The sequence below is a fragment of the Streptopelia decaocto genome (genome assembly GCF_964273445.1).
Source record: "Streptopelia decaocto genome assembly, chromosome: 6".
Taxonomy (NCBI): domain Eukaryota; kingdom Metazoa; phylum Chordata; class Aves; order Columbiformes; family Columbidae; genus Streptopelia; species Streptopelia decaocto.
In genome coordinates, this window is record NC_138660.1 from 64,203,472 (window position 1) to 64,219,245 (window position 15,774).

A 15,774-nucleotide genomic window follows, 5' to 3' on the forward strand; every position below is an offset into this window, starting at 1 on the left:
GCATATGTCTCCTGTTGGCTCAGCAAGGCCTTTAGGCCGGTCCCTTGAGCCGGCCATCGTTGGCAACTCTTAGCCCCTCGGCCTCAAAACCAAATAGCTTTGAATCATGTTGAGCTGTGATGCTAATTTTCATCCTGATGCATTATGGGAATAAATGTATCTGACACACTGTGTCAATGGCACTGTCTCTTTGTGTCTCTTGTTTTTTTGTTAGCTGCATTCCTACAGATGGTATTCCATTGAAAATGTTCTCTTCCCACAAAAAAAAAAAAAGGAAAAAAAAAAAAAAAACAAGGGAAAAAAAAACCATGCACAGCACCAAACCTCTAGGTGCAGAAGGCTGTTAACGGTTGCTGATGATAGTAGGCAAACATTAACATAATAATTAGTGTCTTGTAATTGTTTCATTAAAACCAGTTGTTCCATTTCTCCTCGTGTTTTCCCAGAAGAGAAGCTGAATTTGGACGACAGCCAGTGGGAGGACATCCACGTTGTCACCGGAGCACTCAAGATGTTTTTCAGAGAGCTGCCTGAGCCGCTGTTCCCATACTGCTTCTTTGAACAGTTTGTGGAGGCGATAAGTAAGTACATCAGATACAGTAGAAGGTAGTGAAATAGCCTGTTATGCAAAAATAATAATAAACTTAAAAATAGAAGAACAGAGGCATCTCAAATCTGACTTACCTTCCGTTATCCATGATCCTGTCTTTTTATTGTTTTTGACTGCCTTTTATCTCCTGCAGCATTTAGTTATTTAAGTGGAGAAAAAATATCAAATCATTGATCTATAAATTTTGTATATGCGATTTAACTGTAGTGCCTAAAATGGTTTAGGAAAGAAATTAAAATGTGTATGTATTAACAATATGCTAGGCTGATAATCCACATATCCCCGAACACAAGAGAGAGACTAATAATTGTGAATCATGTTAGAAGGGGCTGTCTTTATGTTAATCAGAATGAAATGCATGTGTTTTGTTTCACAAGGTTGCAAACTTTTGCCTTGCAGTGATCACAAAAGGAATGCAAAAACATTCATGTTCTCATTTTCATATCTACTTTTGCCATTTTTTTTCTTTTTTCTTTTTTTTTTTTTAAGTTGGCAGTCATCAAAAGTATTTTCAGAGTCCAAGGCATTTATTCTGTTACATGTCTCTGTGGTTTGTGTGCTGGAAACTCTCTCTGTATTTAACATACGCAGGTGCATTTTGTAAAACTGTATTGACTTGGAAAAACTTGCCTAAAAAAAACAGTGATTTGGGGGTTTACTTCCATTGGAAAAGAGGGGGGAAGAGGGAAAGCTTAAAGGGAAAAAGCCTAGTAGGAGATTAATTAAAAGTCCAATAGAGAAGAATCTCTAGGAAAAAAACAAGCCCAATAGAGTACATAGAGGTCTGTTTTCTGAATGATGGGCATCGCATATTTGCTATTCCTGTTAATGAGAGCTGTGAGTGCACATGCGCAGCTGTCAGAGCATATGAAACCCTTAATGTACGGCTCACTTTGATTTTATATTCATAAGAGTCTTTAGTTCAACTAAAGCTTTTCAAGACCCAGCATCAGATATAATGAGGTTAAATACATCTCACAAGATCCTTCCCTTTTTGGTTATTTAGAGATGCAATGCAATTAAATACATAACGTAAAGAAATGCATTACCTGAAAGTTTACTCTTGGCGGCTCGCTTTCTTCTCCTTTTAAACAACATGGAAACTAGACAGGGAACATCTCTCGAGTTTAAGTTCCTGTTGCACAGTCCCTGCAGTCCTGAGAGGAGAAAAACAATAAAGAATTTCTTACTGTTCAGCTTCAGTTTCTGCAATGCATTGGGATAAGGTGCTCACTGAAGCATCAGCACTTGGCCGTGCCCTTTAGGTGGTTCTCCATGCATCTGTGTCCTCTTGGAAAGGAGATGATGTGGTGCCTTCAGGGGATGCAGTCAGTTTGTGGAGCACAGCCTGGCACGTTGTTTCATCGCTTCGTACGCACCTTATTCTGGAACTAAGCATTTAATACCTATCCTCTGCCTTTATCACTTTCTCTTCCTGATAATCCACCATCATACTGGTCTTCTGGGGCTAAATACCATCTTCCTCACCCTTATAGCTACTTTTTGTTGCCCTTTGGTGTACACTTTGGCTAAGCAAACTTTATTGTACCATGAAGAACATTATCAGGACACCATGATCTCCTTTGCACTGTGTTCTGCTCACTGCTAGTGTACAAGTCAGGGCAATGTGAAATCTTTCGGTGTTCTGGTGGGGAGGTTTTTAACAGTGGAAAGAACAGGTAACCAGTAACAGACTTGCGAATTCAGAGTTTGAAAGCCTGTCGGGAAGAGGCCGTCTACTACAGCATTAATATGTATGAGTGAGAAATTAATGTCCCTTTCTGCTATTTGAACTATTATTAATTCTTATTATGATTTTGAGAGCCATTATACACATTGATAGGCTAATGAACAGTCATTTATAGAGGGATTTTAAGACAGTTTATTCCTAGGAAGAAAATGCTAGCACTTTAAGACATGTTTTGCAGTATTTCAAAGTCCTAATTCTTGTTGCTTGTTTTACTGCACATCAGGGTGATTTCTACCTAATCCAACTGTCTAAAGTAATCTACGATTTCCAATGAATCTTCTCTTTATTTGGCCTTTACTACCGTGGTATCTACCCATCCGTATTCTCTCCAACTCCACTTAAAAACCATCTATAAACAACAATTAGGTGTTTTCAGTGTTTTTGGAGCTCTTCTGTATGCTAATAATAAAGGGCAAAGTAAAAAAAATACCTCTTTTTTTCAATATCATCTCCATTGTAGCTGATTTTTGCCTACTTTGTGCTAATTACTCTGCATGGTCAGTACTGAGCTTCTAGAAAATTTCCCTTCTGCTTCAGGTTATTGTGAAAAATAGGTTATTGTATCTCTGTCTTTTCTGTCCGTTCTTTGAAAATGGGAATTATTAGCATGCAGGGCATGGGTGTGCAGTACGGTTCAAAGGAGCCCTTAATATTACCAGAAATAGACCAACCTGGTGACAACTAGGAAAAAGGTAATTAGGACACATTCCCACACTGCCATGATGGTTATATCCTTGGTCCAGCACCGAGCACCCCTCAGTCAACACCACACATTTGGTAAGATGAAGTGGTCTAAAAACGTATCAGTAGTGGGTAGTAACAAGTTACCAATAATATTTCCTGGGGATTTAGTAATTTAGCTAGAAGTTTCAGGAGGAATGAGTACCCAGGAGGTGCCATGGAGTCCTTATGCTGATGCTATTTTAAAGATTATGTGAAAAAAATCCATTGCAAGCTTAGTATTACTTTTCCTAGATGATGCCATTTTAATTAACATCTCTATTATGTTCATGGGAACAAAATTTTACAGAACTATGTATTAGGCAAAAGGCTTGCTCTCCACCTTCAATTTCCCCTATAAATAACTTCAGATATTAGAACAATTTAGATACGACCGGAATATTAGAAGATAATTCAGGGCATTATAGAATCTCGGAATTCTGCTTGCCAGGCTGAAGCTGGGTAATTACTGTCCATACAGCTTATATCGGAGAATTTATAAATGGTAAATGGAAGGCCACAAGACCTCTGACCTAATACTAATTTTGTTTCTTAGGATTTGGAAAGCAGGTTTTTCAAGGACTTTGTCTAGTGTATTACTGGCAAATCATTTTGTGGCATTTTGGAAGAAATACGCACTTCTAAAGTGTGCCCAAATGCTACTATGAAGTCAGGTTCAGCCACACTTAAATTACTTAGCACCGCAAATAGTTCTATTGATTTCATGGAAGATCAACAGATGTGGTTCAACAGATTGTCTGCAAGTAAAATTGTGCTTCATGTGAGTAAGGTGGTAGAAGTGCCAATAACTGAAACACTTAATCACCTCATTTACAGAATTCAACCAGCATGGCCATGCAAACTTATGCCAGGACTTCAGCCACTGAAATGAAAAAAAAAAAAAAACCTACCTCAAAATCTGTTAAGAAATATTAGCAGGTAAATGTGTTAGTTGATTATAAATATTTTTAATTGAACTAGTTTTCTTGAAAGGTGTCAGGCAGAAGGCATGAAAACAAAATAATTTGTCTACTACCGGCTTCTGTGCAATCATGGCTGATAGCCACACATAGGAAATATTCAAATATCGACTCATCCTTCCAGATCTTTTCAGCTGGAGAAAGCTGTATAGACTGTGCATCTGTATAGATAGTGCATCTGTCCAACTGCAGTTACAAAAAAACTCCACTGATATTCCACAAAGGAAAATTCCACCCAAAGCTGCAACATCTGTCTCTGGTTTGAAAGGCTTGAGTTCAGGTCTTTGATTTTCCCTGCAACAGGTTGGAAAGATTACTACATTGGAAAGATTTTTTCAATGGGGTCTAGTGATTATGCCTTCACTTCAGTTCCTTATCTCTAATATGAATTTAATAGGTGTCACGTAAGCACTGCAGATAAATAGGTGATTTATTGTTTAAAATGCACACACAGAGACAGATGTATACTCTAAATAGAAATTCTTTTGCCAGAATTATGATTCTTCCACAGTTTTCTGAATGAAGGTATCTGTTACTGCTATGGGTTTCCCACTTAAGGCAGAAGAACACCGGAATGAGATTAATAAAAATGTGGCATTGCAAAACCTGACTTGCAGGTTTTCTAGTGGAATCCACAACCTAATATGAGATGTCTCTAGTCTTGGTATGAGGAACATGAGATCCACAATAGCCACTAAGTCCCTGGAGATGGGACATTGGTAGGGTACCAGGTCTAGTCAGCAGATGTGGCTTAGGCTCAGGCAATTCCCCACAGGATCAAGCTCCCCCCAGACACTTAGACAAGGTAATCCCCCACCTCTGGAGCTCAAGCTTTTCAGCTCTGGCAGAAAAGGAAACATTTCTCTACACGGGGAGAAACACAACCATTGGCACCTAAAGTTCTTTGAAGGCCACAATCACAGCACCTAATGAGCTTATGCGCTTTTGGGGATAGATGGCAGCTGGATAAGGTTTTTCAGAATTACAATGGTGAATTGAAGTGCTTAGGTACTACTAAGGTCTACATTAGATACTCATATAATTTTTTGTTTTATCAAGACCTGGATTTCTTTATTTTTGATTGCTCTGATAGATCATTAACACTTTTTAAAACTGATTTCACACATATCCTTTTGATACATCAATTTGGGTCTTCTGGTGTGTGCTAAGCAGAATTCACAATGTCGTTCCTATCAATCCTACAATGCTACATGTTACCGTACTGTACAGAAACTTAAGATGGTTATTTAGCATCTCACGCATGATAGAGTTTTATAAATTTTTGGTTATTGAAGGGTGTTTGATATAAAATTTATTACAGTTTTTCTGGTAGGAAATACTGGTCTTTACTGGTCTTGTCTGACAAAATCTACAATAATAACGTAGCAAATCAGTAAAAACCCTTTTTTTTAATGAGAATGACAGACTTTTTTTAAACCCACAAAAGCAAGCGGTGCTGTCTGTTGTTGCCAGTCCTCTCCACGTTGGTCAGTTGTCTTCATCTCTGGGATGAGTCACATCAGTAGGAAGGTTTTCTCTGAGCTTAGACTCTAGTCTTGCTTCAGAAAGGTCCTCCAAGAACTCACTGCCTGCACAGTTCAATATGTACTGCAGAAACTTGCATCCATCTGGGCAATGATCACGCTTCGGTCTTCAGCAGGCTGCAGCAAAGTTTGCACTGAATAATACAACTTTTTGAGGAGTTTGCACAGAAACTGTCTGCACCAAAATCCAGCAAACAAAAACTGTGTCAGGAGGCAATAAAAAAAAATCAAGTCATCGATACATAATCATGATCAAAGAACAGAGCTACATTGGTTGGAAACATAGTGTAACAAGGACCTGCTCTGAACTACTATGCAGTGTTATGGAAATAGTAGCTGTGAAAAAGAAAGGAAGCAAATACATTCATTTATTCTGACAGTCATAACATCCTTGTATCATCTCGGTGGAAAGTTACGAAAGATGTCTAAAGAGATTTTCAAAAGACATCTAAAGAAACCTCACTCGAGGCTTACAAAGAACAAGGCTCAAGGCCAACTCGTCTTGGAAAGACAAGTCAGCATATTGCACTGTAAGAAATCCATGACAGTCCCTTAACATCATCACGTAATAGGTTCCTGAGAAACCAAATCTTATCAGTCTCTGGCATTATGCAAATTTCTGTCATAATCTCAATCTGTGGGCTTCGAGTCCTAATCAAACTGCCTTCAGATTCACAGTTGGCGAGCCTCCTATTGAAATTGTTTTCCCATCCTCCACTTACTTGTCCAAGGAAGTTTCGGGGCTTGGCATGGCATCAGAAAGCCTCAATTTCATGTGAACATGGTGACTTATAAACAAATCCAAGGTCACCACAATATATCTCACACAATAAATTGTAATTATGCCTTTTTGGCCAAATCTAAATATCAGAAGGCAGTAGAAACCCATAAACTAATGTGAACAGAAAAAAAAAAGGTGTAGAAACAAGATATTTTAAAGTTGAGGTGCAACTCTTTAAAAGGTTTCTTAAAATTGAGAATGATTATATGGGTAGCATAACCTCGGGGTTATCCATCCATGTAAATTTATGAATATGTGTATGCTATATCTGCATATGTACGTATTGTCCCAAGAACAATAACACTAATAATAATAAAACAGCTCGTTCAGAAAGCAGTACTAGGTATTTTCAGTGGAGACTGAGCACTATTAAATCTATTTTTAAAAGCTTTTTGAAACCTTATCTGAAAAGCTGTGCGGCATTCTGATTCAAGAGTGATTAAGTGATATTGGAGTAGAAAGAAAAAAACATCACATTTTAGAAGAGATGCTGGGATAATATAGGACACAGAGAGACTAGAAGAGAAGGCTTCTAATAAATGGGTGTTAACAAAATACAGATGAAATGGGTACATGATCACCCTGAGTAAAACCAAGCAGTAAAAAAACCCATATATATATATATATATATATGAGAAACTGTGGTTTAAACTAAACAACTGTATTCCACACAAAAGGTGTATAACCTGTCTACAAATACATTGAAGCTGTAACATTCCTGACCATTATAGTTGCATATTCTAGCACAGTCTCCACTCAAATTCAAGACCGTAAGAAAATATATCTTCACTGAAGATGTAAATAGAGGCTGTCATGTTTGTAATAGCAGCAAACTGGTAACTAAAGAGGTTCATTCCGGGCTCTTTGTTCCCAGGAGGTGTCAAGGAACAATGTGCCCTGGTAACCTCCTAGTTCTCTTTCCATGACCTCCCCTTCACAGTTGCAAACTCTTTCTGCTCCACAGCTTTTTAAAATAGATCTTTCCAGGTCTGGAAGTAACTGTTTGAGGAAAAAGAAAAAGAATAAAAAATTGGAAGGCATGCCCATGAATAGATTTTTTCTTTTGAGGTGGAAAACAGCCCAACACATTAAGAAACAAAGGGCATCGGGAAGAAAATTAGTGGGTAAACCATTTCTTCCTTTTGTGGTTTGGTTTTATTTGTTTGTTTGTTTTTCTTAGAAAGTTTTAATTAAGTTGTTGGAAAGGAAATGTAAAGAAAATCAAGAAAATCTACCCATGAAGTTTTAGCTCCTCTTCAGGGTTTTGCTCTGTGAGGGATGCCCAGATAAAACCTGTCCATAGGAAGACTGATTCTAGATTGACTTGGCTTTTTTTTCTTTCCTAAACATAAGCATCTACCTTTAAAATGAGTTATGCTGTGATACTTATGGATCTTTTCCTTTTGTTAGCACACAATTCTGTTGGGCTACAAAGAGCAATTCATGAATCTCTCAGATGTGCACTGAGATAATATTTTAACTTGTTTTGGCCCCCCTCAAGAACTTCACCTAACACAGTATTCCAGTGACACCATCAAATCAGTTTTGAATAAAGAGGAGAATCTGAAGAACCTCATTAAAAGGGTTTAGACCAATGATGAAAATTGCCTTAATGTTAAAGGAACAGGAAAACCGTATAATTTGATCTTATAAATATGGTGGAGCCTTTACAATTATCGTCAAAATAAATGAAAAAGTTTTAAAAGAATTTGTACGTGGATTTTGCTGTCATGCACAAGTTTGCACAGGAGGGACATATTATGATCCAGCTTAGTCTCTTTTGTTATTATAGTTATAATTTTTTTTTTAGCATAGTGGAAATTTTATTGCGGATGCCTGGCCTGTCTCTTAACTCATGCTAATTATATTCATAATTAAATGTTAAACAAGAATTGACTAGGCCAACTGGCTTGCACAGGTGTTTGTGATATGAATGGTTTAATGCTTACACAATAAATTATTGGATACAAATCTGCAGTAATCTGCTCGGTGAGAACCTTTTTCAAGAACTTTGCTGTACATGGTAGGTCCAGCATGGTGCTTTGAAGCCAGGACTTGCAAATAGCACTTACTAGACAATATTATGTCAAAAATGTGACTCGTCCTCAATTGCACAAGCAGTAATGAGGCAAAAAGTTGTTGTGTGGAGGAGTCATTGGATGTTTGGTGGAAATGCCATGTGTGAAACAGTGTACCTCACTTCAGCTTGCAAAAATGTTGTTTATATTTGTAACCGATTAATTGCTGAGGCTCTAGTAACTATCAGGTTTACACCGACTGCTGGTTGACAGACTCAAAACCTTGCAAATGGAAAAAAATGTGGGTCTCAGTTTGCTCCTCTTCTACTTTTTGTGAATGGCAAATAGTGTATTTGTGTAATTTAAGTTCAATCGGTGGTTAAGAGACTGTTTTTGTAGGGGAAAGAAAGGGCAGAAGCGTGAAGTGATCCAGCTTGAGAGCTCATATATGGATTAGCGTAAGAGAAATTCAGAGAGAAAATCGAGCAGGAGATAATGGTGAAAGAGAAGACAGAGTGGAACTGAGAAATCCAAGCAACAACACTGAGTAGAAAAGAAGGAAGGAAAAGAGAGTGAAGGAGCTCTTCAGTGACTGTGACAAGATCTCTGTAACCCAGAGTGTTTGCGGGAAGCAGAGGGAGAGGAACTTCTCATGAAGGTTATCTGGAGCTCTTGACAAAGTGAGAATTGGCACTCTAGGTTTGAGGGGAAAAACGTTTTATCAGGCTTGTAAGTGAAGCTTCCACTCGGGGAAAGTAATAACAGGAGGAGAATCAGCCTATAATGCCCCAGTTACACAATTTCAGAGGTGCAAAAATGGAAGAGATAAGGGGGGGGAGAGGCTTGAAGCAGAAAGAGAACACAAGGAAGGGAGGGAAAAGGAGAATCTTCAAGAACAAGAAAAGGGGATGCTGAAAGTCATCACCTTCAGCCCTGTGCTGTCTTCCTCTCTCTGTGCACCTTCTCACTATCTATAAGTTGCTAACTTCCCCAGTTAAGAGTAATACCACACATCTCTGTGTGGTGACACATTGGATTTGAACCAACGAGGAACAGACATGAAAATATCTTGGTGGCAAGAGAGGACAACTGAGTGTTCTCTGGCCCTCATTGTGTAGATATTTGAAGACCTGGACTACTACCTAACTTTATGAATTACTTTTATGCATCATAAATACTTCAGGCAGCTTTGACCCCTGGTAAATTTAAGCTGTGGTCACTTATACAAGTCCTTCAAGGGACTATTATCCCCGCTAAGGCTCTCCAGCACCAGCACCTCCAACCACACTGCTCAACTCCTGACAAAATCTTCACTTGGAAATTTCTCCACCAGATAGTGAAACTTTGTGGGTCCTCAAGTTTCTGGCAGGCAAAACCACCCATAAAATATGCCTTAGTATGCACCATGACCTTGCAGTTTTATACAATATTCTTTTATAATGATGAAAATTGCACATAGCACCATAGCATCAGGGAAACCTCTTAGTAACTTCAAACAAGACTCCTGACAATAATGTATTAAATAAGCTAGAAGAAAATGCATAATTTTAGCCTCTACACTGAAGACCATGACAAACCTTTGAGTGAGAACCTGGTAGGAGTAAAAATAAGTAATACACACTCTGCTTTAATTATACTTTTACCACATGAGAACTGTAATAGGTCAGAAAGAAGTTACAGAAGTTTGAAACTGTTGTGGAGAAAGAAACAAGAAATTAAATGTTCTGAAAATTCCAGAAAGTAGGCAGGCGCAGAATCAAGTTGCGAATGGTCAAAAAAAAATATCCTAACGGTTTACCATGATAGCATACATACAAGGTTGGAAAAGAAAAATGCTAGGTGGCTGATAAAACTTAATAATAGGACTAGAATAATAATCACAGTATCCCAGTATGTTTGGGATTGGAAGGGACCTCAAAAGATCATCCAGTCCAATCCCCCTGCTGGAGCAGGAACGCCCAGGTGAGGTCGCACAGGAACATGTCCAAGTGGGTTTTGAATGTCTCCAGAGAAGGAGACTCCAGAACCTCCCTGGGCAGCCTGTTCCAGGCTCTGTCACCCTCACTGAGAAGAAGTTTTTTCTCAAATTTAAGTGGAACCTCTTGTGTTCCAGCTTGATCCCATTACCCCTTGTCCTATCATTGGTTGTCACCAAGAAGAGCCTGGCTCCATCCTCGTGGCACTCACCCTTTATATATTTATAGACATTAATAAGGTCACCCTTCAGTCTCCTCTTCTCCAAACTAAAGAGACCCAGCTCCCTCAGCCTTTCCTCACACGGGAGATGCTCCACTCCCTTAATCATCTTTGTTGCCCTACGCTGGACTCTCTCCAGCAGTTCCCTGTCCTTCTGGAACTGAGGGGCCCAGAACTGGACACAATATTCCAGATGTGGTCTAATGGTAGAGCTACCTGTGGAATGCTAATGAATTTCAGGGAAAATCTAAGTTGCAGGTTGAAATCAAGCACAGATTTTCCAGGGTGGAAATCAAAGTTCCCCCTTTCCCTGAAAGCATCACCTTGTAGCATCTCTTGCCACAGGTCTGGCTGCCCAACGTCACCGTTTTGAGCATGGGAAGTGCGATTCCAGACTGAAATACTTTGGAAAAAAGTAATGATGTCTAAATGTGAGGGTAGGCTCGTGTTCTTACCATGGCTGGGCCAGAGTTCAAAGTTAATAGGATTTATAATGTCTCTTGAGGGGCACAAATTGTGAAAAAGTAGTGCTGGAAAACGGGGTAATGTGGCTGCGGAAAAGCATCTTTAGCGGCTGTAGTGCACCAGCTGCGGCAGATAACAGCTAAAAAGAGAAGACAAGTAAAGTAAGAAATAGTGTGGGAATGGAATCAACAAATAGTGCTGCAATTCCTCCTCCTAAATGGGTGTCAGGGAGCATGTGGCCCCGAGGCAACCTCTTGCACAAGAAACTCTTCGACAAAAGTTTTACTTCTAAGGATCCTCCCTTGGAAGCAGAAATATTTCTGCAGTCCGCTGCCTTGTGCTTGCAGTGCAGATACTGAACTTGAAACGCCCACAATTTTAAAATAAAATGCAATTTGTCTTTCTTCCCAGAGACTCAAACTGCTCCCTTTGACTCCCTTCTATATAAAATTCATTAGCCGACTAACCCGTTTGACTATTGGTACATTTTGGCCAATGCACTAATGCTTTAATTGCTTGGGAAGGTAGTATATCACATAGATAATCTTGCTAAGATCAGGAGCACAATCTAATTCACCGACAGCTCATGGTCTGACTCATTCACTGTTAAACACTTTTGACTGATAGTGTTGCACAGGGAAAAGAAAACATGCAAGCCAGGCACAAAACCTCTTCACCTGTTTGCTTAAATGGTTAGAAAATCAAACTGTGTGTTTATCACTCATACAAAAAGATCTGAGGCAACCAGAAAGGTGTGAGCCTCAAAGGTTTTAGAAACCTAAAATGTAACTAAGAACTGTAGAACTGCTTAAGCTTCCCCCCCTCTTCCCCCCCTCTTCCCCCCCTCTTCCCCCCCTCTTCCCCCCCTCTTCCCCCCCTCTTCCTCCCCTCTTCCCCCCTTCCCCCCCTTCCCCCCCCTTTCCTCCCCTTCCCTCCCCCTTTCCCCTCCTTCCCCCCTGTTTCCCCTTCCCCCCCCTCCCCCCTTTCCCCCCTCTTCCCCCCTCTTTTCCCCCCCTTTCCCCTTTCCCCTCTCTTTCCCCCCTTTTTCCCCTTCCCCCCCTTTCCCCCCTCTTTCCCCTTCCCTCCCTTTCCCCCCTTTCCCCCCTTCCCCCCCTTCCCCCCTCTTCCCCCCCTTTTCCCCTCTTTCCCCTTTCCCCCCCCTTTCCCCCCTTTCCTCCCCTTCCCCCCTCTTTTCCCCCCCTTTTTTCCCCTTTCCCCCCCCTTCCCCCCTCTTTCCCCTTCCCCCCCCTTTCCCCCCTCTTTCCTCTTCCCCCCCCTTTCCACCCCCTTTCCCTCCTCTTTCCCCTTCCCCCCCTTTCTCCCCTTTCCCCCCTCTTTCCCCTTTCCCTCCTTTCCCCCTTTTCCCCCCCTTTCCCCCCTTCCCCCCCTTTCCCCCTTTTCTATTTTCTATTCCTTTTCTTTTTTCCTGTTCCTTGTTTATTTTTCATTTTTCTTTCTCTTCTTTTTCTTCTTCCTTTTCTTCTTCTGTTTCTTCTACATCTTCTTTTTTTGCTTTCTTTATTTTCCTTCTTCTATTTTTCTTTTTATTTTCCTTTTTATTTTATTTTATTCCCCCTTTCCCTCTTTTGCTTTTATTTTCCCTTTCAAGCAAAAGCCAAACAGGAGAAGCGGGAAGGGTTGCCTGGCAGGCAGGTTTATATACGCTTCTGCAGCTCCAGCCCTGGGCTATCAAGTGCCACTTCTAGAACAGCCTTTTCCTTGGCTCATGTTGCATCTGCATGTTCACATGCAGCCAGAACTAACACTCTGCAGCTGAGGTTGTTGCTTGTTTTTCTTTACACCAAAGATCATGGCACCTGATGAGGCCACATTCCTGCTTGGAAGTGTATTAACATTTAAAAATAAAATTAGCCCCCACTGTGTGGATACCAATCCTCTGTAGACAAGTATTAAAACTGTGATGAGAGTAACCACTTTAGGAGATGCTGGTAGAATTTGATCCAAGATATGTGTTTTTGCTTTGAAGCGGTAGCTGTCCTTTAGTTGAGATGGTATTTGTGAATCACTGCCTCAAAAAAGGGGTCTTTTGGCACACGCTTTAGGCTGATGACAGGCAAAATGAGGTAGATTCTGTCTCAGAAATCTCCAAAAATAATCTTAGGTTTGACATAACACACCATGTCATGAAGTGATATAAGCCACATAAGCACAAAGCAGGCTTTAAATTTAAAGAAGAATAATCCTATTTTCAGATACGATACTTTCCATCAATTTGGATAACAAATATCTGATGCAGAATATAAGCAGTAGGCTGTAAATGCTGAGATCAGTTAAAACCTGCAAAACCTGCTTTCTACCTCTGCTATCTAATAGTCCCTCTGACTATCCACACACTCAGAGATCAAGCATGCACACAAGATTTCTATCTGGAAACAAAGATTTTTTTATTTTATTTATTTTTTAAATTTTCACAGTCTTTAACCCCTCAGCATCAGCGTTCTAGAGTTCCCAGTGCTAAAGAGTGATGCAAAATGCATTAATGCTTAGCACTGGGAAATCCCAACTCCTCCTGGTGCCAAGAGGTTCATAAATATAGTAATGAAACCTCTTGACTCAAAGTGAGCACTATTTAACAGAACAAGCATGAACAGCCTTTAGGAGATTTTGCAGCTGGATTTGTTCCACTATGTCAGAGCTGAGCCTCCATGATAGTAGTTTTAAAAACTGTGCATGGCTAAAAAAACAGAGTTTAAGGAAACCAGGCAGCCAAAAACAAAAACTGTGGAAAGAGAAAGTAGATACACTGCTGTATCATATACCAGGAAAACAGGCATCAAGAATCGCAAAGCATGAGTTCAGTGACAGATGTCAAGGTCTTTGGGAAGTGTCCACCAAGCTTTATTTTGCACATGTTCCTGAACAACTAAAACAAGTACTTTGTGTGATAATTTACTGGCAAATCAGTATCAATAAATCAGAGTCATGTAAGCAGTCATGTTTATTATATCCTTGTTGCTTAATATTCATGATAGTAATTTATTTTTATAGTACAGTTTCACTGTTATCTCCTCCATTGCTGTAACTTTGAGTCAAGCAAGCTGTGAAAGTAGAAGGTCAGGTAACCCTTTGAAGGCTGCAAAAGTTCATTCACTTGGAATTTGCTTGGTTAGGTTTTTCTTTTTGAAAATGCTCTAGTGGCTCCTTAAAATATTTATACTATAATTCCTAACCTAGCATTATTTATTTAACAAATATCACTGCAAAATGAAAGTTGCAAAGCAGTGTGTGGAAACCAACACTATAAATGAAGAATCCAAAATTCTGCACAACTGAAAATGGTCATGAAATCTGGCACTAAGGTCTGTAGTTTAACTGAAACTCACACTCTTCTTTTTAAAAATGTAAGGCACACATTTATTTAAGAATTCCTAACATTTTCCAATGGCAAGAATGAAATTTAAATGTAGGTATTTTTTTGTTTTACGCTAAAACTAGAAATGAATTGCATCCTTGATCTACCAAGGTGTTTTGCTGTTCTTTGTCAGTTTAAGTGGAAGCAATGAAATTCCCACTTGATACCACTTTTCACTTCAAGAGAAACACAAAGGAATTATATTCTAAGTTGAAGTCAGGATCAAATATGTAGGACTTGTTTTAACTAGGTCAGCAATGACAGAAACAGGAGTTTTTATCCCCGGGACATGCAAAGTACAAACAACTACAACTTCTACCTGTCACTGCTACTGAAACACCCCATTACTGACTCAGTGAGTCCTTAGTAACTTAAGACCTAATCTTTAATAGTGCATTTTAACAATGTTCAACAGATTTAACTACATAATCCTTGTTTCTTTTCATGTACTTTTTAGTAGAAACCAGGATTTTAGGTTTTTCAGTTCAGATACAAGGATCCATACCTTTCTGTCAGTGCAGTCATAAAGCACCATTAGGCTTAATGAGAAACAGCACAAATTAGAAGATGACGTAGATGTCAAGATCTTCTACATAACCTATAAATCAGAAATCAGCAAAAGAATTCTTGGTTTTCTTTGGATGGTTTTGTTTAATATTTTTCTGTGCTGCTGATCTGCTTTACCATTTCATCTCAGACTGAATTTATATGGTGGAAGAAGCCTTCAGTGTATGAAGCTCTTCTGGATAAAGACAGTCTATAACTACACAATAGCCTTATTGGGATGTCCCCTTGTCTTTCATGTAAGGATGAGCTTTTGATGAAGCTGTATTGCTTACTGCACATAATCAATTGTTCCTCATTTAGGAACATATTTTTCATCAGACAGGAGGTGGAGGCCACAAAAAAAATATTGCTGATCAGATGAAGGAAGTATAAACCTACCTCATCACAGAGATAGCATCTGAAAATGCTTCAGGTTTATTGATGGCAAACAATAAATATGACTAGGCTTCAAGAAATGACAAAGATAAGCAGACATAAAAGACATTTTTATTCTAAGTGTAAACTATCATTAAATGTATTTAGATTTATACCCTATAATTATTATGATTGTAGCAATTAATCAATCAACTGATTAACATGTAGGGTCAGCAGGACACAGTGATCTTATCTTGAAGCTTGAATTAATTAATTATTCCTTACTCTACATTATTATTTTCTACTTGTGTATGTTTTCTCCAAGTGCCCCTATTGAGAAAATATTTGTTTTTTTTTCTATGATGTATTGAGTCAAGCACAGCAAGTTACTGACGTACATTTACTAATTTGCCATC

General features: G+C 39.2%; 1 protein-coding gene across 2 annotated transcripts in view; it reads left to right on the forward strand.

Moving 5' to 3' along the window:
- Positions 1-15,774, forward strand: part of ARHGAP15 (Rho GTPase activating protein 15) — a 323,931-nt gene that overhangs the window by 262,364 nt on the left and 45,793 nt on the right. For both annotated transcript variants that reach the window (XM_082056895.1, XM_082056894.1), the window contains exon 13: positions 447-581. In XM_082056895.1, the coding sequence (XP_081913021.1) occupies positions 447-581 (135 nt within the window). The remainder of the gene's footprint in view (positions 1-446; positions 582-15,774) is intronic.